The 22158-nt window shown below is 53.3% G+C and overlaps 1 protein-coding gene across 2 annotated transcripts; it reads right to left on the bottom strand.

Moving 5' to 3' along the window:
* Positions 1-379: 379 nt before the first annotated feature.
* Positions 380-22158, bottom strand: LOC132245820 (zinc finger protein 79-like). 2 transcript variants are annotated; one of them, XM_059718893.1, is made up of 7 exons: positions 21778-22158; positions 21443-21653; positions 20925-21014; positions 20259-20431; positions 19633-19759; positions 18009-18125; positions 380-2549 (listed from the first exon to the last, which is right to left on the bottom strand). In XM_059718893.1, exons 1-7 carry the CDS (start codon positions 22156-22158, stop codon positions 2539-2541), a joined length of 1110 nt encoding a protein of 369 aa, XP_059574876.1. In that variant the 3' UTR covers positions 380-2538. The 2 variants fall into 2 exon arrangements, with proteins under 2 accessions (XP_059574876.1, XP_059574875.1); XM_059718892.1 differs by lacking the exon at positions 380-2549 and adding an exon at positions 13498-16945.

The following is a 22158-nucleotide window of genomic DNA, read 5'->3' as shown; positions in this document are numbered from 1 at the left end:
GTGGGTGTCACACTGTGGGACCGGTGGGGTGACAGGTCTGGGTCTGTGCTGCACTGACCTCCCCTGCTTCGTGGCTGCCTGTCCCCTCCCCCATACTCCGCCAAGTTGCCAGCACTGAGCCAGGGGCTTGCATTTTGTCCTCACTGCCACTGTTCTTTCGTTTGCAACAGCCTCCTGTGGAGGGGGTCGAGGAGGAGTGCCCGCCCGTTACCGTGAAGGCCAGCACCCAGGCAGAGGGCCTCCGCCACGAGCACGCCGGTCCCCAGACCAGGGCCCTCTGCCTGGCCGATGCAGGCTGCCAGGGGGAACCCCTGGCCAGGACAGCGGTGAGCACACAAACAGAGGCTCGCCACTGTCCAAAAGGACTGGGGCACAGGGAGAGGTTTGATGCTTTTTATACTGCTAGTGTGTGGGGGTGCTGGGGGTGTCACGTGCAGCGTTCCTGCTGCAGGGCAGGCTGGCGGGCTGGGAGCAGGGGTGTTTGCAGGTCAGGGAGTTCTTCATCAAAGGGCCTGTTGGGTTTGAATTCAGTCCATGATCCATCTCTGACCAGTTGCTTCTTGTGCAATCAGGTGGAAACGCCCCTCCCAGGAGGTTGAGGCCAGGACGCAGACCAGTGTTTCCCCCACTGTGGAAGCCAGCACCCAGGCAGAGGGCCCTCAAAATCAGGACGCCTCCACACAGACCAGGGCCCTCTGCCTGGTAGACGTGGGCTGTGACCCCCTGCCCCTGTGGACCAAAGCCTTGCAGGGTCCAAAGACGCCAAGACAGGAGGAAAGGTTTGATGATGTTCCTAGTTTTGGGGGGGGTTTTCTAAAGAAATGTTTCATGCTCCAAGCCAAATCAGCCAGCTCCGTGAGGCAGTCCAGAGCCATAAGTGGTGCTACAGCCGGCAAACATGATGCTTTCGCTAGCATTAGGTTGTGAGCGTGGGATCAGTGAGAGGAGCTGAAGGAGGGCTGGAGCCAGGAGCCCGTTCCTGGTCCTGGGAAGGGTCTCGCAGGTTGGGAGAAGGACGGGGTGGGGGCCAGGAGCCCAGGAAGGGAAGAGGTGAGTGAAGGGGTATGACTAGTGTGTCTTCAGTAAGTGCCTTGCCCACAAGTCCCTCCAGCGCCCTGAGTGTCTAGGTGGGGCAGGGCTGGGACAGGGGCGCTGCAGGCCTGGGCTTTCTGTGCTGGGAGCCGTCCCTGTTGTGTATGTCCAGACGGCAGCCAGGAACCAGAGCTAGGCGCAGGCAGCACAGCGGGAGGAAGGGAGGTGGGTCTGGCAGGACACCCAGGGCCGGTCCCTGGTACAAAGGCAGTGATGGAGAGAGGGGAGGCCTGGGCATGGGGCGGTGGCAGTGGCTGGAGCCTGGGGGCTTGGGGTAAATGGGAGGTGACCAGGGTCTCTGCCTCCCACCTGCAGGGCTGACACTGTGGCAGAGGGGAGGAGGAGAAGGTCGGGGGCAGCAAGGAGGTGAGTTTCCCCCCTGCACCCCAACCAGACCCAGGCCTGAGGGGCTGCCCCTCCACCAGCCCACATGATGATCGGGTGCCCCCCGCCTCCAGCATGACCCGTCCCACCTCTCTGCCAGGGCCCTAGTGCCCTGCATGGACCAGCTATCTCCTGGGTTGGCCCCTCATTGCCCACCTCTGGGCCTGAGGACCCTGTTGCCAGGGGTTCATCCCAGGAATCAGAGCTTCTGGCCCAGGCCAGGCCCGCTGGGACAGAAAGCCCCACTGAGCCATGTGTGAGAGCCACGTCCTGCTCCCTGCTGGAGAGACGCTCCTTTACCCCGTGGTTGTTCCCAGGGGTGAGCGGAGGGACCCCACACTGAGCGTGCCGACTCTGCCCTTCTCCCGCAGCTTCCAGCTTGCCTGGCTGCTCCCGTGCTGCTTCAGCCTGAGGAGGTGAAGCCCTGCACTCCTCCCCTCCCCGTCCACCCCTGTCGTCCCCTCCCTTCGTCCTCCCCTGCCCGATCTGCCGGGATGGGTCCACGGGATGACAGCCTTGCTGCCTCTGCCTGTCTCAGCATGTAAGTGGCTTCTCACTCCTGCTAGTTTTCTGCAGCCTCTTCTCTTGTGTCCTTGCCTTGGGCCCACGCACTCCGACAGAGGGGCTTGGTAGTCCTTATGTTGAGATTGCCCCCTCACTCTCATGTAACCTTGTCACAGGCCCCCGCCCAACTCACCTCGGCGCTGCCACTCAGGTGGCCCGGCGACATTCAAGCATCCAGTGTCACGGCAAACAGTGGAGCCTCGCCCATTGGCCAAGGGCTTGGCTGCAACAGGTGAAAAGTGGGCTTGCAGATGGAGGCACCCCCGGGAGCTTCTACTGGGACACTGCCAACTTGTTCGATGCTCTCCTCCCAGCCAGGAGGGATCTGGTGGTTTTCCCCAAGGCCAGCATGCCCAGGGAAGCAGTTCACACCCATCTTGCTTCTGCAGCATCGTTGCCTTACTTGGCTGGCCAGGATGAGCCATTTAACTTCCATTACCTGTTGAGCTGTGAAGTTGAACATAAAAGGCAGAAGCAGAATGCTTGGGGTCTCAAGTCTCACCAGACACCTAAGAGAGAAGAAAAGACAAGATCGTCATGCCGACGTGTCACCAGGGGTAATGACAAGACCCAGGTCAGTCTGAACCTTCCTGCCGGCTAAACTTTTCTGTCTGGTAACGGATCCCATTTTGTGTCTGGTAACGTACGTTTTATTCAGGGAGAACCTGTCTGAAGCACCTTCATCCAACAGCACATCGGGCTTGTAGTTAATTAACTCAGGTGGTGTGGGGGAGGAGGTGTGGCTGACTGAATGAATGCGCATGTGTGTGTATTTAGAAATATGAGCCACTGACCAGGTCTGAGACTATGGTTGGGTTCAGCCGCCCCAATTCTGCCTGACAGGGCAGTTTGGAAAGCAAGGGGGCCCAACTGGAACCTCGTGACCCAGTGGACAGGGCTTCCCAGTGATTTGGTCTTTTTCTATCTGGCTCTTGAATGAATGTGTGTGTGTGTATTTAGAAAAATGAGCCACTGACCAGGTCTGGGACTACGGCTGGGTCTAGCCGCCCTGATTCTGCCTACAAAGGTAGCGTCAAAAGCAAGGGGCCCAGCTGGAACCTCGTGACCCAGTGGACAGGGCGTCTGAGTGATTTTGTCTTTTCCAAACCCCTTGTCCCAGTAGCTTCTGCCGAGAGCAGGAATGAAAGGATCCCTCTTGTGTTTCCCTCCCCATTTCCATTTTATGAGCCGGTGTCGGGTCAGAAGCCTTTTGTCTGGGCGGTGAAAAACTGCCCGCGGGGCAAGGCACTGAGCAGCCCGGACATCCTAAATAAGCCTCTCCTACGTCTCCCTGTGTGACTGAAAATGGGAACAAGTCAGTCTAAACAAGTTCCCGTCCCCCCTAAGGGGACTCCGGCGTACTTCATGTACACACACTATTCTCCCGAGGCTCGCAAGTACCTGGATAAGTGGAACTGGTATACTAGGGATGATCCCGTGAAGCATTTTCCACAGGAAGGAACATTTGATCAGGATAAAATAGTGCACTTAAGAGGGGCTTTAGAGTCCCGTGGATCCAAAACACCACAATACCAGTGGGACACGTACTTTTATTGGTATGATGAGATGTCCAAAAGGTGGACAGAATCTCAAACTAGAAGTCTAAAAGACTCTCAAGAAAAATTAAAACAGCAGTTAAAAGCTGTTTGGGAGAAACTGGCTGCTCCCCCAAATTACACGCCGGCCACCGCTCCGATGTATCCAGCACTGCCCGGGGCGCCCCCGCCACCAGAGCCAGCAGAGGATATGCTTGACTTTTGTTCGAACCCTGCTCTCCTGGGACTCCCACATCAGCAACAACCGGTTCAACATCAGGCTGCAGCCCAGGTCCAAGAAGCCTTACCTCAACCACCGGATGTTCCCTGTCACAACCTCAAAGCAGAAGATTGGGTCTACATAAAGGTCTATCAATGGAAAAATGCACTTCAGCCCAGATGGAAGGGACCTTTCCAGGTACTTCTGACCACTAATTCTGCTGTTCATTGCCAAGGTCACCAAACGTGGACTCACGCCTCGCACTGCAAGAAGGTATCACCTCCATTGGACCCCAAAGCAGCTGAATTCCAACCCAGGTTGGGACCTTTCCCTGAGGCCAAGGACAAAGACCCTCAGGACCTCACTCAGGCAAGTGAGGAGCATCAGGGTGCAAGTGCTAGTAACCTCTCCCCTGAACCCAACACCTCAGCCCAGCCGGATTCATCAGTTGAAGAACAAAGATATCGTCTCCGGCCTCGAAGAAAGTGAATGCTCCCACTGGGAAGATCAGCACCTCGATCAAGACCAGGAGGCAACGTTCTCAGTCCTTTAGGTAACCTGAGCCCAGAGGACGAAGAAAGACTTTGGCTGCCATCCTGGGTTTGGCTGGTTGTGTTCTTTTTCTTACTGGTGCTGGTTATGTTTGTTGTTGAAATTCTTTGTCCCTCCTCTCTCTAAAAATGGCACTGATATCCTGATACATCACACCTGGGTATCTTGGTATCACCCAAGTGGGGTGGGAGAAAAATTTGTACTTGCAGATCTCCCTTACGGTGGCTCAAGCTGGAAATAAAAGTGACTGCTGGATATGCTCTCACAGCCCAGCACACCTACACCAAGGAATCCCAATGATCGGAGTACCAATATCCCTCCAGCAAGCAATGGGGAAAAATTAACAGCGGCTTCGTTAGACACTACTCGTTAGCTGCCCATCAGTCTGCTCCTAAGGAATGGAGGGCCGCCCCTGCTAACTGGAGAATCTCCTCAAGAGTAGAGGCGCCTTTCTGTTACAGATCCAACAACACCGGAGCTTATAATAAAGCCACACCTGTAGGACACTACACTCATTGCCTAACTGCTCTAGATTATAGCCCTAATAGCACCAGTGGAATCCTGTTGGGTAACGTACCCTCTCTCAATTGTACAGGACTCATGGTCTACAACTTTTCTAAGGAACCTCATGTTGCTCTCATTGCAAACAGATCGGAATTTTACATTCACTCCAAATTTACTTCTTGTAATATATCTCGGTCCAGCAGGATAGCAGCCGAACGTGGTCCGTCCTATACAACGCATATCAATCGAAAGTGCCAGATATGGCACAACACCTGTCCAGATTTGAGTTCCCTTTCTGCCCCGGGCCTTTACTGGCTTGCGGAAACACGGCTCATAAAATCTTGCCCTGGAATTGAGTGGGGGCATGCACTCTTGGACATGTTATCCCTGGTTTCGAAATGCATAGTGCAATATATCTGGAACAAGTAAAAAATTTCAACCATCACATGAAAAGGGCGGTTAACCCCTTAGCTACCAGAAACACAGGGTTCCATCAATTTGTGAGAACCTTCATACCGTGGCTTGGAGTAAGAGAATTGGAACTAGCCATAATTAACATTTTAGCCAGAATGGAAGCTATGGGAAATGCCACTGCGGATGCAATTCAGGCTCTGCAAAAAGAGATCTCCCAGATCTCACAAGTAACTATACAACACGGCATAGCCCTAGATTACCTATTAGTATCCCAAGGAGGAGTATGTGCCTTAGTAAACTCCACCTGTTGTGTTTATGTGAATCAGGACATGCGAATAGAAACCGATTTTCGTAAAATTCGAAATCAGTTAAGGGTCCTACATCAAGTGGCCTCAAAAAATACTGACTGGGGTCTAGAAGAAATGTGGTCTTGGCTAACCTCCTGGTTCCCAGATTTCGGGGCCCTTGGCAAGAAAATCCTGTATGGAATATTGTTTGTCTTGATAGTTCTGACAATGTTTTATGTCTTAGTGCAACTGATCCTCTGCTGCGTGAAAGCCAGCAGGAGAAGCTTTAGCAAGGCAAGAAAACCCACAGCAGAGTCTAGAATAATGGTGTTACAGAAGTGTGAGCAGATTGAAAGAAAACATGAAAGGCTGCATGATGAAATAGAGGGGCTCATGAAAATGGAAGTTTAAGGCTAAAGTGAGACTAAATAGTCTCAAAGTGGGGACTGGAGTCAGAAAAAAATAAATGCCTTCAACTTTGATCATTTGAGTTATAAGATGACATAACCGCTTTGTGGAGAATTGCTGGCTCTGTACAGTAGAACAGATAAGGGAAAGTGTTTGTTCTTTGTAACTCCTCTGCAACTGCTTCACTCACCGCAGCCTTGAAGATAGCGAAAAGTATGTACAACTCTGATTTCCAGGTGCAAGAAGGAGGTTTGTGAACTAACCTCGCCTCCCCCACAAGTTCCCATCCTGATTACAGCAAAGAAGTAATGAAGTAATGTCATAGCCGCTTTTCATGCTAGTTTCACTATATGATCACGTGAGTTGTAAGCGACTGTTAAAAAGTATATAAGCCTCCTGATTTTGCTCTTGGGGGGGGACCCCTTCCAAGTGCTTGGGAAATCCATGTCACTTTGGAGTCCCCCCTACAGCTGTAGTTTCTTTTGAATAAAAGCTTCTGCTGACCCGACCCAAAAGTATGTTGCGTGTGTTTCCACGACCCTGGTCTTTTCATTTGGAAAGGTTCACGTACAGAATGAGTGACATTCAAGTCGAGCAGGATGGTGCAAATAAAAATCGTGACTCGTAGTACCTAACTGGGGAGCACGGTACGGAGCCTGAGCCCGCTTATTGCTCCGCACCCCGTAGATCACATGAAGAGTGGACTTTTGCTTTTGGCAGGAACTGTTCTCACCCTCTGGCTTGCACGTAACAAGCAGTGGGATTGCCAGCAGTGTTGGGTTTTTGGTTTTTTGTTTGGAAAGCGGGTATGTTGTATTTTGAAAAATACAGTACTTCCTACGCTGACATACTAACATGGACCTGACCGTGGAGGACAGGACCTGCTGGGGAGAGGGAGTGTTGCCCACTGTCTCTGTTCTTCCCAAGTAGGCTGGAGAGCTTGAAGGAGCACAGTGGGTCTAGGCTGATCCTCTGTCAGTTTTGCTCTCTCCTAATATGCACTTTGCTGCATGGGGAGTTTGAGGAAATCCCAGTCTTAGTGGGGTGCTGCAACGCAAGGCCCCAGACTTTGGGAGGGCAGTTAGCCCTGCCAGTGCCAGTGCCACCCTGCACACGGGCATGCATTCATCCCTGAAGTGGGCTGGGGAGGGACACTGGGGCACTGTTTAAGCTGTGACCAATGCTTACAGTGGGAAGGCTGTGGCTGGCGTGGGAGAGGAGCTTGTGTTTTTCACTTTTTCTCTTTTGCTGAGCATCCTGCTCCAGTTCTGGCCTCTCCTCCTGCAAGCACCAACCCCACAAGAGCCTTTCCCAAAGCTTAGAGTGATGGGCAAAGTGTCTGTGTACATGTAGTCTGCAATACGCTGGCTACTAACAATGGCTACATGAAGAAAGCTGCACAGAATGAGCCCACCGCAGTGCCTTGCAGAAAGGGCTTCATTGTCCTGGTGTGGAAATCGCAGGGGATTTCACTCATGCGAACTTTTTGTTCTGCTTTCTTTTTCTCGCTTATAGGCAGAGGTCTGTCCTGCCAAGGCATCCTCACAAGGATTGCAACTGTGATGTGATGGAGAGAGGCTTGTCTGCTATTGTTGACATCAAGAGCAATGCTCTCTGCAGTTCTGTACTTCTGCCAGGGTCGCCCGTGTTCGCAAAGTGGAGAGCGAGCTTGCCATGCTAAGAGTGATCCAAAAATAAAGATAAAGGTGACTGATGGTGGAGCATGCCGATGAAGCAAGACTATTTCATGATGGTGGCAGAGGCAGATGTAGGCATCAGCAGAAGATATCCTCAGTGCTCTCGGTTTTCATTGGCATGGGATTCAGGTTTCCCTCCTGAGAAGTACTGTCTGGTTGCTGTTGTGCCATTTCATCCCCACGTTAAGAGAAGATGTGCACAAGCCTCTTGCTTCAATAGCAAGTCCCACAGTGATGGGTGAGTGGTGATGGAGGCAGACTCTAGCAATTACCCGAAGCCCCTAGTCACAGACCTGCCTCTCGTCACGGACCTTAGCATACCGAGACAATGACCGTACGATGGTTATTTTGTACTTGGAACTGAGACAGGAGTGTGATTAGGCAGCTGCAATAATGCCCGAGCAGGCCTATTTCAGATGAACTGTCCTCTCCCGTGTGTGGAGGGCACTAGGAAAGGCACATTAAAGAGCCCGTGTCCTGTCACCTGCCTGGGATCCGTCCGAATCCAGAACTGAGGTTGGCACCCTAGCGCACAGCACAAACAGCGCCCATCTGGATTGAAGGACAGCACTTGTGCGGAGCTGCATGGATTTCTTTTCCTGAACAAGCATGCACAATGTGATCTAATCATCACAAAGCAACTGAATGAAGCGCTGAGAATGATGACAGATACTTGCAGACACACTCATGTTCCTTGGCTGTCTCTTCTATCTCATACCCCTCCTCCTCAGCCTCGACATCGAAGGGCTAAAGAAAGAGTCTACAGAATACTGCCTATCTTCAATTCACTACCAATGTTTGAGGAACTTGATGACCCCCCGCAGGCCAAGGCTTATGTCCAAGAAGGCCATTTTGGAGTGTGGGAAAAGAACCGAAAAGCATGGGAAAGGAACTGAAACACGAAAGCTTTGATATCAAGGCAAATGGACCCGGCAATGCAAGACAATTGACCTCATTAATACATTTGTTATCACGGGCCCCACATATAAACCTCCTGGGTCTCCTTAACTAAGGCAGAGCTAGACTACATTGAACAGGGTGGACAACTAAGCTGCTTTGTAAATTCATAGATTCGTAGATGTTAGGGTCGGAAGGGACCTCAGTAGATCATCGAGTCCGACCCCCTGCATAGGCAGGAAAGAGTGCTGGGTCTAGATGACCCCAGCTAGATGCATATCCAACCTCCTCTTGAAGACCCCCAGGGGAGGGGAGAGCACCACCTTCCTTGGGAGCCCGTTCCAGACCTTGGCCTCTCGAACTGTGAAGAAGTTCTTCCTAATGTCCAATCTAAATCTGCTCTCTGCTAGCTTGTGGCCATTATTTCTTGTAACCCCCGGGGGCGCCTTGGTGAATAAAACCTCACCAATTCCCTTCTGTGCCCCCGTGATGAACTTATAGGCAGCCACAAGGTCGCCTCTCAACCTTCTCTTGTGGAGGCTGAAGAGGTCCAGGTTCTCTAGTCTCTCCTCATAGGGCTTAGTCTGCAAGCCCTTAACCATACGAGCGGCCCTTCTCTGGACCCTCTCTAGGTTATCCGCATCGCTCTTGAAGTGCGGTGCCCAGAATTGCATGCAGTACTCCAACTGCGGTCTGAGCAGCGCCCGATAGAGGCCAGCATGGGCGCAGCAGAAGCACTCCCATCGCAGCCCACTCCGATTTGAACAATCCTCCGGTTCTGCTGAATCCCTGTTGTCAGCTCTCTCAGGTGGGGCATGAGAAGAAGACAAGGAGAAGACCAGCCCCAAAGGAGCTGGATAGATCCTCGTTTGAGCCGTTCCATCGTCTCCATCCGTACGGCCACAAAACCATGTCAACAAAAGATGCAACCAAGGAAGAGGTTCAATCTCAAGTGCTGTAAAGCCCTGCTAAGGAACATGCCCTCCAGCCGCGCCTCCGAGAGAATCGTGCCAACTGCCCCGATGCCCTTGATGCCACTGACCGCTCGAGGAAGAGCGAGAGCCTCAAGAAAGGCATCCGTGAGGCGTGCCAAAAATGTCAAGGCTTCCTCACAAAGAAACCTCAGGACTGGTTCAGTGAGAGTGATTGGGAAATGCTTGCCTTCCAAATGGACAGAGCACACAGTGACGTCAGCTCCAAATAGAAGTGCCCACTTTCGTGACCTTCAGTACAGATCAGTCACTCCGCAGCCCCTGCCACATGGACAGTTTTGCACACGTAGAGGAAGAATGCATCTCCCGCTATGTGTTTGTTAGTAAAAGCCACCGTTGAGTAGGTGTGTAACATGTAATAAAAAGACAGGAGAATTTATTAGTGCTATTTACAAGTCCTACCCTGCTGCAGAGGTGATTAGTTTGGTGCTCTTTCAAAGACGCATGGACAGGCTGTGCGGTTCATTAGGCAAGTGCGCAGTAAACGTCTCGTGTAGACGTGCCTGGCACTCCCAAAATTACCCCCATCTGGGGAGCTGGGCAAGTGTTGAGTTGTGATGACCTCCTGATGGCAGCTGGGAAGACCCTCTGTCCACCTCTGTCAGGCTACTCATGTCCAGCCGCTCCCCAGGCACCTGATGGAGCTGGTTTCTGGAGTTGCTGCAAAAGGTGAATCCAGAGGCTTTGCAGAGAGGTGCAGAGACCATCTCCACCCCCCGCCCCAAACCCTAACCCAATGCCGGGCATCTGAACTCCCCCTCCAGATCCGAGATCAGGGTTCGATAACAAAGAAAGGATAAGAATAAGCATCGTGCCAGTCCTTGCCTGGGCACATGGGAAGATGTTGAGGGACCCTGAGGATCCCCTGCTCAGTCTCACCCTGTGCCGAGGTCTCTGGGATCTCAACACTTTGGGATATTTCAGGGCATTGAGACGTGGACTTACCTGGCAGGGTGGTGAGAAGCAAGAGCAGCTTCCCCCAGGACTGCACAGTGCTGGTCCGCAGGGCTGGTGGGGGCCCAAACCCCTGGACACCCCCTGCCAGCCCCAGCCTTGGCGGGGCCAGAAGATGCCAGCAGATATCAGGTGTTTGTGGCTCTGAATTTGCCTCACTTGACCTTCACAAGGTCCCCTCACAGTCCAGCACCTCCCGCTCCTGGAGACAGGCCCAGGAAAGAGCCTCAGTGGCAGAGGGTGCTGGTGGCAGGGAAGCTGCAGGGGCTGGGCCGTGGGAGAAGGAGCTGGGGCTAGAGGTGGCCCAGAGGGCTGGTGTGGCCTGAGCTGAGGCTGGAGGGTCAGGGCTGGGGTTGGACTGCTTGTGGGGAGCAGGGGGATGTCCATGGGATGCGGGTCTCTCCCCACAGCCTCCAGGAGCCCCCCTCACCTGCCCCAACCTGGCTCTGGGGCACCTGGCACTGGGCACCAGGGTTATGGTCAGGGGCAATCAGCATGGGTTCATCAAAGGCAGGTCCTGCCTGACCAAACTGATTGCCTTTTATGACCAAGTAACTAAATCCTTGGATGATGGTGTCGCTGTGGTCCTAGTCTTTCTAGACTTTAAGAAGGACTTTGACACTGTCTCTCACCCCATCCTCATCAATAAATTAAGTGACTGCGGCATTGACACCTGCACGGTTGGATGGGTTAACAATTGGCTGATGGGGCGCACCCAGAGAGTAGTTAGTGGTGGATGGGTTGTACTCAACCTGGCGAGATGTGAGCAGTGGGGTTCCCCAGGGCTCGGTCCTCAGGCCTGCACTGTTTAACATCTTCATCAACGACTTGGACGAGGGGGTGGAAAGCATGCTGTCCAAGTTTCCTGATGGCACTAAGATGTGGGGCGAGTTAGGCACACTTGAAGGGAGAAAGAGGTTGCAACTAGATTTAGACAGACTGCAAAAGTGGGCAGATGAGAATAGGATGGGGTTCAACGTAGACAAATGCAGGGTGCTGCACCTTGGGAGAAAGGATCCACAGCATACATACAGCCTGGGGAGTTCCCTTCTTGAAAGCACAGAGGCAGAAAGGGATCTCGGAGTCATTATTGACTCCAAGATGAACATGAGCCGCCAATGCCAGACCACAGCCAGCAAGGCCAGCCATACCTTGTCATGCATCCAAAGGTGCATCTCAAGCCGGTCCAGAGAGGTGATCCTCCCCCTCTATGTGGCTTTGGTCAGGCCACAGTTGGAGTACTGCGTCCAGTACTGGGCACCGCACTTCCAAAGGGATGTGGCCAGCCTGGAGAGGGTTCAGAGGAGGGCTGCCCGCTTGGTGAGAGGACAGCAGGACAGGCTCTACAAGGACAGACTGAGGGACATGAAGCTGTTCAGCCTTGGCAAGAGGAGGCTGAGGGGGGACCTGGTAGCTGCCTACAAGCTCGTAAGGGGAGATCAACAGCAAATAGGCAGAACCCTTTTCTCCCAGCACCACCTGGGGTGACGAGGAACAATGGTAAGAAGCTGATGGAGAATAGATTTAGGTTAGAGATCAGGAAGCAATATTTTACAGTTAGGGTGGCCAAAATCTGGAACCAACTTCCCAGGGAAGTGGTCCTCGCCCCTACCTTGGGCAAATTCAAGAGGAGGTTGGATGATCACCTGTCTGGGGTCTTGTGAACCCAGCATTCATTCCTGCCTGTGGCAGGGGTCAGGCTAGATGATCTGTTCAGGTCCCTCCTGACCCTAGCTACGATGAAACTATGAAAAGAGAAGATCTCCTGGCTTTATTCCTCCCGGGGGAATGCCATGATCCAATACGACGTGGAGCCTAGGATGGCTGTGGCCATGGGTGTAAGTGGAGGTCTGACCTCATCAGCAGGGTCCCACCTGCACTTTCCCATGTCATTAGGCACTTGCTGGAGCTGCCATGGGACACAAGCAGCCATTTGGCCTTTCTCTTCGCAGCAAGTGAGGCTGCCTGCATCCCCACACGGGGCCAGACCCATTTTGGCTAGTAGGGGCCCTAGTAAACTGAGGTGCCTCCTTCTGCTCCTATTCAGCCCTGCTCGGGGCACTGACCACAAATGCTTATGCACCTATTTCTGTAGCACACCATCCTCTTCTCCATAAGACTACATCACAGAAACAGTGGGAACTGCATTTGGGAAGCCGGCCTGAAGTCAGGGCTTGTGCAGACATATCACATGACCTTAACTGATGTGCACCCATGCTCCCCTCTTGGAAAGGGGTGGTGAGGATTTCAGTTCCTTTGACATACACCCCCTCACCTATATGTGTTGCCCCCAACCTGCACAGCCACTTACACATTCAACAACAATTAAATATGAAAACCATGAAAGCTTGGACATAAAATAAAAGTGCAGGACAGTGGCTGGGGCAAGAATGGATTGTAGTAACAAGACTGCCACCAGAAAATCAAACTCCGCTAATGGCTTGTAACCCATTAGGCATTGAGACAGTGGAGTGCTTGCGGTACCCAATACCAGACCCAAGCCATACAATAATAAAAGTGGTTAAAATTGTTGGCAGAGACCCAACATGCTCATCACATGTGCATACCTCAGAAAGCCCTTTAAAGAAAGGTGAGCCAGTGAAGGCAAGGAAACCACATATGCATTTCAATTGACCTAGCAGATAAAGGAAACAAGAGGCTATATATGCATCTCAAAAGAAACCTGGAAAAGGTACACTGAATACAGGGAGGATGTTCTGTCCCCGACAGTCTCACATTGCTCAAACCAGGAATCCAATGTCACTCTAAGGTGTTAGAAATGTCCAAGCCATTCACTGCATGTCTGCAGTTTGGTAAATAGACCACCACCAGTACAAGCTCCCCATTGATATACAAGCACCCCAAAACAGGTTTGGTGGTGACACCTCTAAGTATCCTGTCGGACACTCAAAGCCCATCATCTGTGACTGACCCATTATTACAGGGGCCACAGATACAGTCTTTACACCTAGACAATCAAGAACAGGAGCCCGGCAATTAAGAGTTGTGATATGATAATCAACCTTTTCCTCCCTGTTTTGTTCAGACTTAAATAGGCCAACCACCAAGCAAAATGCCTTGAATAGTATAAAAACTAAGCAGATTTGTCAGCAAGGTGTGCGCAGTCCAGACCAGAAGCCATCCTGCCACCCAGCCAACAAGTGAAGGACCCAGGCTTTGAGGCTGTACAAAAACTGCTTCCTGCCTGCATTGGGTAAAGATCTCCGTGCTCCTAAGATAATACTAAGGACTAATAGCTTATTTTATATTCAGAAAGAGTCTCATCTGTCATTTAGTTTTGTAACTTGTTGGTGGGTATTAAGCCTTTCTGCCATTCCTCAACCAGTGTTGTGTCAATTCGTAAAGCACTAGGTTAGAAATTTGGTTTCTAAATGCAACAGGTACCTTCAAAATGTTTCAAATAAATTCATATGCCTTCCCTTATTTCTGTAGCCACCACCAACATGCCATACGAGTCCTCCTGTCAACCAACTGAGGCTTACTCAGAAGTCACAAGTATATTTTCTTAAACACTGTAATGTAAGGAAAGTGAGGGCTGTTTCATACATAGGGCAGGGGGGCAGGGTGGTCAGCCGAGAAGGAAATTATAGAGATGAATGAACGAGTGTGCTCCAGGATGGTTTATTAAACTCTTAGAGTAGCCCCTGCAGAACACTCATGGAGCCAAATGGCTTTGGTACTAGCAGGGAGGCCTCAGTATTCCCAATGGGAGATTACAATGTCCTGCATTTCACCCACAGGATACCCTCATCCTTTCCCCACCCTTCCACCGAAGAAGTGGGACCTGTCCCAGACTACATCTCCCTCACCCCTGCTACCCCATATCACACACATGTGAAACTCTACTTCCCCGACCAGAGGATCCTTCAAAAGTGGGTTTCTGTGGCTGGAGCTGGACTGTTCTCAGTGGTGGCACATGACAAAACAAGGAGCAATGGGCTCCAGTTTCAGCAAGGAAAGTTTAAGTTGCATATTAGGAAAAACAAACACTCTCATGAGGAGGGCTGTAAAGCACTGGAACAGGCTACCCAGAGAGATGGAGGAATCTCCATCCTCAGAGGTTTTGAGGACCCAGCTAGACAAAGCTTTGGCTGGGATAATCCAGTTGGGGACAGTCCTGCTTTGAGCAGGGGGCTGGACTAGATGCAACCTCCCGAGGTCCCTTCCAACCTTCATGGCCTGATTTTATGAAAAGGGCAGACACGTTGCTGCACAGCAGGACGTGGCGCCTCCAGCACCCGAGGGCTAACAACAACCCCTGGATTGTGGTGAATGCTCTGCAAGGGGAAGGGGTTGGGAAATCCCAGACATCTGCCACCGAGAGCATTCTGGGCCCTGGTCTGTTCCCATTTCACAACTCCGACCTGACACAGAGTCCAATCACAGGGATACCATGTTCAGCTCTGGGGCTTAATTAGCAAGGAATTCACTATAGAGAATGGGATGAAGGGGCGGAGGGGGGGTGAACCTGGCACCTGGCAGTGCAGAGTTCGGAAGAGGGGCTGAGAAGCAAAACCTGCCAAACTGGACTCAGAAGGTGGCAGCTGAGCTCCTTGCAGACTCCAATGGGCATGTGCAGGCCTAGCAAGAGGCAATGTGGTGGGGAGAAGAGGAGGTCAGGGCAGAGGGCAGGAAATGCTTCCCCAGCCATAGATGTTCTCCTTCCTGCAATTGTGGAGCTTCTCATACCAGAATCCCGGGGCCCAGGATGGAGGAGGAAGGTGGGAGCTGGCCAAGGACAGTCCCTAGATGTCATTTAAAGCCAGTTGTCTTGGAGAGGCAACCTATTTCAAAAGCACTTCTTCTCCCCCTTGAAGCATAGATCACTTTTAGAGAATGATGGTGAAGAGACAGGCTCCAAAGAGCCTGATGCAGAGAGGTCCCTCACCGGTTCTTCCAGCATCTAGACTGGCCTCCTGCCTCAGATATTTCCTCTTAGCCCCTCCCCTCATCAAACCTTGGGGCCAGCCTCTGGCTCCTGTGGGGTCTGCAGGGCCCTAGAAGGGCCAAGACTGGGTGAACTCTTGCTGCAGTCCACTAGCACGAGGCCGCTTGCCTCAAGGCAGCCACTGGTGGGCACTGAGCAGGTGGGCATACACAAGCTCTTTCCTGCATTGCTCCCAAATTTATGGATGCTTCCGGGTGTGGATGAACCGATGCTGGGTCAAGTGAGAGAAGCGGGTGAAGCTCTTCCCACACTCTGAGCACCGATGTGGCTTCTCCCCTTTGTGGCTGCATTGGTGTCGGGCCAGGTCAGAGGAGCAAAGAAAGCGCTTCCCACACCCTGAGCACCGATGTGGCTTCTCCCCTGTGTGCATGATCTGGTGCAGGATCAGGCCAGAAGATCGGGTGAAGCTCTTCCCACACTCTGAGCACCGATGTGGCTTCTCCCCAGTGTGGATGCGTTGGTGTCGGACCAGGTTGAAGGAGCGGGCAAAGCTCTTCCCACACTCAGAGCACTGATGTGGCTTCTCCCCTCTGTGGCTGCACTGGTGTCGGGCCAGGTCAGAGGAGCAAAGAAAGCGCTTCCCACACCCTGAGCACTGATGTGGCTTCTCCCCTGTGTGCATGATCTGGTGCAGGATCAGGCCAGAAGATCGGGTAAAGCTCTTCCCACACTCTGAGCACTGATGTGGCTTCTCCCCTGTGTGGATGCGTTGGTGTCGGACCAGGTTGGAGAAGCGGGTGAAGCTCTTCCCACACAGCGAGCACTGATGTGACATCACTCCTGTGTGGATGTGCTGGTGATGGGCCAGTTTAGAGGGGGAGATGAAGCTCTTTCCACATTCTGAACACCGATACGGCTTCTCTCCTGTGTGGACAACCTGGTGTTTGGTCAGATGGGAGGATTGGCGGAATCTCTTCCCACACTCTGAGCACTTATGTGCCTTCTCCCCTGTGTGCATGAACTGGTGCTGGATGAGGTGGGAGGACCAGGTGAAGCTCTTCCCACACTTGGCACACACAAGGGGCTTCTTCCCAGTGTGCCTTATCTTGTGTTCAGCCAGGGGTGAGGGGCAATTAAAGGTTTTTCTGACCTCAGGGCAGGGGTGGGCTCTGCCCCTGTGCCTGCCCGTGAGCTCCTGCTTCCCCCTGACACCCTCCCCACTGCTTTCATCCGGATGCAGTGCCTCTTTCCGGGGGCTCTTCAGCTCTCCCAGCTCCACTTCTTCTCTGCACCCAGGGCTCTGTCCGGGCTCTGCCCCTTCTCCACTCTCACACCCAACTGCAGATGGTACCTGGTTCACCGCTACATTCTCCCTTTCCTTTTGGGGCCTCCCCTGACTCTTGTGCCATTGGTCCTTATCTGGTCTCAGGGTGTCCATCTCGCCCAAACTCCCTGGGGAAGTCCGTGCTGGCTCCAGGTCTGCAGGCCTTTCTGCAGGAGGCTGCTTCTCAGCTCTGTGCAGCAGCCAGGCACCTCCTGTGTGGGGAAGACAAACCCCAGATTGGTCCCTGCCTTGCGGCCAGGGGCAAGCACTGATACTCCTTCTACTGGGAAGGGCCTCAGATCAGGCCTGGACCTTGGCACTTGTGTTATCCTCAAGACATCAAAGTCTTCCTGCCAAAACCCCAAGTGTTTGATCTGAAGCAGGGGCAAGTCTCTGTGCTAGGCCAACGTGCCCTACTTGCTGGAGCTGAAACAAGACTCTCAGAGTTCATGGCCCAGGTCTCAGGCCCATCACCTCAGGCCCTGCTGGGAGAAGCACACGTGGGACACGTGCATTAGGACAGCGCCTGAAAGGCTTCATGCTCTACCAGGCTATAGAGGAAGAGGACTTAAAGCTGTGGCTTTCTCTTCTGGGAGGAGTGTGCTTCCTGCCTGCTTCCAGGGCAAGGTCAGTGCAGGAAATGAACCCATGGTGCTTTGTACTGCTGGTGGGTCCCAGGTGGTCAGCATGTCACAGGAGCCCCCACATAACACAAAGGCTTCTCACCCATGCCATGGAGCCATTTAATTCAGCCTGAGACCATGATGAAACACTTCCTGGGAATCAGGTCAACATGACCAGGAGAAGCTAGCGAGAGCCTCATCTTCCTTTGTGCCTACAAGTAACGATTACAGAGCCTCTTCATACCAGGCTGATGTCCATGGGGGACTACCAATCTCATCATGGCCCGGGAGGGGGTGGGAGAGATATGACTACCTTGGGAAATAAGCTCCTGCATTACTGAGTGAACACGGGATATTAAGATCATGGCATCCCAGGGAAACCACATCTAAACAAAAAAACCCCAAAAAACAAAAAAGAAGACAGAAAACTTGATTGTCCCCTAGCAGAGAACATTGCTTGTCTTCGCATCAGTGAATTTCAGAAACTGGGAACAACACCTGCCTTAAAACACTGCAGCATTATGTACTGTATTTGAGGTCAGCACCCTACAATGGCAGCACAGGGCAGGTCTGCAGTTTCCAGGTGCCCCTGGCCCTCTGGGCATGGAGCATTTCTGAGAGGGGAGTGAGGGGAGGGCGCAGCCACACTCACCTGGCAGCAGGTCCTCCAACCTTGATGTTTCCCTGCCAGCCTTATCATCACAAATCCACAGCTCCACCTCTCCTCGCTGGATGCGGCAGATTAAGTCAGGTGTGGGACCTCGATAACCTGTTTCGGGCGGTAGTTAAAGAGGGTTTGTGACTTGGTACTGGATGCAGAATAACCCACCACAATTTGGGGAATGGATCCAATGAACTCAAGCTTTCTACTACAGCCTTCTTGGACAAGGGAGGACAGGCATTTAGGATGGAAGAGAAGGTGCTGCAGAGAGAAGCTTCATTAGATGATGCTCCTGGTCACCCAGGCAGTGGTGGGATGGTCACAGGAAACGAAGCACCAACCACTCCTGGTATACAAAGGGCATTAAACTGACCAAATCACCACAGACAGGTGTGGAGACGCAATGATCTGTGAGGTGCTAGGGAACAGAAAGATCAAGCTTTTAATCTTTTCAAAGTACCAAAATGATCATTTTATAATAACTGCAGCAACAACTGAGCAATCAAGCCCTCCAATGGAAGGATTAACCTAGGAGGGAGATGAGTGCACAGGTTGGCAAATACTGCAGGGTTTCACAGGAACACAAAGTTGGATCTGGACAAAAGAAGGCAGAAAGACACACGTGGCACAGCATGCGGAAGCCCAGTTTGGATGGTCCTTGCTGTGCTAGAGAAATCACTCAATCGCTTCCTTATGGAAATGCTCTGGGGGAAATGGAGGGGAAAGAAAGCATCAGACAAGACAACTGGCGTGGTGAAAAGGAAAGTACTTTGACACTACGCACACGCCAAAAAAAGGCCCTGTTTAAGAGAACCTCTGGTAACAAATACCGGTTTGCACTACACCCCGCGCATAGCCCACTTCTTATCAGTGATGGGCTTGTGATCTGCAGAGGGATTTGAGGAGGAGAGGAAGAAAACATTTGAGTCTGGCAGAGTGAGCTTGAGAGCACAGGTCTTAACGTAAATACAGCGAACCCAAAGTCTCTGGTCTATGGAGATGTTAGGGAGGACGGTCGACAGAAGCTTTTAGTGACCCCTTGATAGAAATACCTAGGATCCATCACCTGTACATATATCCCAGGAGACAGACATGTAGAAATACATCATCCATGAGCTGTAGCACCAGAGGCTGGTAAGACTTCTGTTAGCTTCTTCTCGGTCATAACCAAAGGAGGAGAAAGGGAATTTTGGTATCACAGAACGGAGCACACTGGATTGATGAATGTGTTTGGACAGGACACGCTAGGCAAGAGAGGGAGGAAATCAGAACCATTCCCTGGAAACAGCTCTTAGTGCACTGACGTACAAGGAGCTGGAGTCAGTATGAACACGCTGAGAGGGCAAAGAGAGATCGTGTTGCCCAGAAACAGAGGCATACAGAAGCACCAGGAGTTACAACAGTGGGGAAGACTCAAGTGAAGGCGCCTGGATGAAATGAAGGAAGATGAATCACTATGAAATGTGAGACAGACCTGATCACTGGCAGAGCAGTGGGGAGGAAGGGAAATTAAAACCCCAGCCTGAAAAGTGCATGAGGACAAGACTGCTGAAACACAGGGAGAAGACAATAAACTTCAGAGCTCGTACAGGAGAAACAAGAACCAGAGCCTTACCCTGGGAAACGAGGGCTTGGTAATTCTTCAGCATCTGGTCCCGGTAAAGCACCTTGTCGTCATCTTCCAGCAGCTCCCACTCCTTCCGTGAGAAATACACGGCCACGTCCTCAAACACATCCGGGAGCTGCAGTCACAAGCGTTACACCATCAGTGTCTCCCGTCCCACCTGCCTCCAGCCCCCACAGCCCTGGCTGCAATCACTCTGTGCTACAACTAGTCGCAGGCTGAGCCAGGGCACGTAGGGGTGCAAAATTCCCCAGGATTCAGCAGACCTGTGCTGTGGATGCAGCTGTGGACACAGCAGCTCAGGTGTCGGCCTTTGGCCAGAGCAGCACATTGTGTTTCCTCAGCCCCTGGAGGCAGCCTGGGCATCACTTTTAGTGTCAGGGAGCCCCGGCTCCATGTGCCCTGACCAGGCCTTCCCATGCCAGCGCCCCTGGCTCCCTGCACTGGGGAGGAAGCTCCTATTAATACCAGCTTCATGCGTTTGCAGCCTCCATCACCACAGGCTTGTCTCTCTTCAGGTCCCTTGGCTCCTCAGGTTCCTTACAGCACCCCTGGCTCCTCCTGGGCTCTGCCCCAGCTCTACACCCACCCACAACTCAACCGGGTGCCCTGCTCACCTCCCAGCTCTCCTCCTGCTCTGGAAGCCTGCCCTGTCCCCTCTGCACTTGGCCTGGCTCATGTGTCAGGGAGCTCCTCTCCTCCAGTCTCCCTGGGGAAGTCCTCTGCAGCTCCAGGTTTCCAGGCCCCACCTCAGGAGGCTGCTGCTCCGCTCTGCTCAGGGTCCCAGCACCTGCGGGTGGGGAAGAGAGTGCACAGGTTAGCCCTGGTGCTGCTGGCATGGGGGAAGCCCTGCTCGTCTCCTGGACTGGCCTGGGACTAAGCATGGTGGAGGCTTCAGTGTGAGAAAGGGGCAGAAGGAAGACTTAAAGTTGAACAGCTCTTGCTAACAGACCTCCATGGGAATGAGGCTGGAGATGAGCCCCAATAACTGTGTCCCAGTGTCAGGTGGTGATCACACCACGTCAGAGCCTGCAGGGACATCGCTCCGGGGAAAGAAGCTGGAGGGATGTTGGGGCTGCGTCAGGTTTCACATGTTAAGGGAGGGGGAAAGGAAATATAAGGTCCATCTTCTCCAGGCCATGTGAAATGCTTCCAAGGGCACCAGAGAACAAGAACCACTGATCTGTTGGACCACTGACCCCACCAAAACGTTGCGGCAGGGATTTCTCCACTGAGGGACTCTGCCTCCTGCTGCGGGAAAGGGTCAAGCCAGCACTCCTTACCTGCTCCTGGGGAAGGGCCTCGTCCGGGGCACCAGTCTGAGCAGCTGTTGTCTGCTGACACCTCCCCGGTCTCCTCGGGGTTGGGTGACTCTGCAGGATAGAGGCCTGGTTTAGCTGTACCTGAGCCAGCCATAAGCCCCCTGGGCAGTCTCATTTCCCTGACACCTGCACCAGCCCCTTATTGGGTGCAGACAGGTGACGGGTGCATGAGAAAGGGATCACTGATCGTTAAAACATCAACCAGATCATTCATTGTTACCATGGCAGCACGACAGTGTCCAAGCAAGATCCAGCCTCTCTCTGCTGGGAGCTGCACACGTGCACTGAGAAAGATGGGTGCCCCAGCCTGGGCGCTGCCCACCCACAGAGATCACAGCTCTGTCCCAGCCCGGCTACCTGCTTATGAATATTGCAGCCCTGTCCCGGGCAGGGGCACACATTCGAGCCTCTCCCCCTGCGTGCAGGACACCCTCTCAGGCACCCAGACCCACGCCCAGGCCTTACACCCGGTACCGCACCTGACTCCTGCTGGGGCAAGGGCTCCTCTTTGGGGACACGAGGTAGCTTGTCCCCAGGCCCCAGGGTTTCCTTCTCTCCCCACTCCTCCACAGGGCCGTCCACACCACGGGTCCTCGGTTGCGCCGGCCAGGAAGCACCAGGGTCCTGCAATGTCCCCACGAGCTGCATCTTGTCTGAGGACACCTCCTCGGCCTTCACACTCACTGTGACCTGGGGACAAGAAATATGTCACTGGGGAGCTGGGATCTCAGAGAGACGGGGCTGGGAGGAAACATGCCCCAAGCACATGGAGACGGGGACAGCAGCATCCGTGATCGGCATGAAATGTTCTCACCTGGAGCGTCTCGTCCTCCTCCTGCCCCAGCTGAACCCCCTCGGCCAGGGCCACGGCCTGGGCGCAGGTCTCCACGCCGCGCCCCCACTCCCAGCTCCGCGTCTCCCGGGGCAGGATGGCCAGGAACTGCTCCAGCACCACCAGCTCCAGCATCTGCTCCTTGCTGCGGCGCTGGGGCTCCAGCCAGCGCTGGGCCAGCTCCCGCAGCCGGCCGCACACCTCCCGCGGCCCCGCGCCTTCCCGGTAGCGGAGGCCCCGGAAGCGCTGGCGCCAGGCGTGCGGGGCGGGGAGGTCGTGCCCCGGTGCCGGCGGGGGGGTCTCCGAGGGGTCCTGGGGCTGAGGCGGGGGCGGCATGGCCTGGCTCCGCTCCTGCCCCCGCAT

This window comes from Alligator mississippiensis, chromosome 15, assembly GCF_030867095.1.
Source record: "Alligator mississippiensis isolate rAllMis1 chromosome 15, rAllMis1, whole genome shotgun sequence".
Classification (NCBI taxonomy): domain Eukaryota; kingdom Metazoa; phylum Chordata; order Crocodylia; family Alligatoridae; genus Alligator; species Alligator mississippiensis.
Note: the sequence above shows the minus strand (reverse complement) of the source record. Positions and strands in the feature narration are given on the sequence as shown.

Excerpts from the sequence above, each read along its gene's own strand:
- LOC132245820 (XM_059718892.1), bottom strand. The coding sequence starts at position 22,158 with ATGCGGGGGCAGGAGCGGAGCCAGGCCATGCCGCCCCCGCCTCAGCCC. Across the intron at positions 21,654-21,777 it reads AGGAGGACGAGACGCTCCAG|GTCACAGTGAGTGTGAAGGC; the intron begins GTGAGAACATTT and ends TCTTGTCCCCAG. Across the intron at positions 21,015-21,442 it reads CTTGCCCCAGCAGGAGTCAG|AGTCACCCAACCCCGAGGAG; the intron begins GTGCGGTACCGG and ends TCTATCCTGCAG.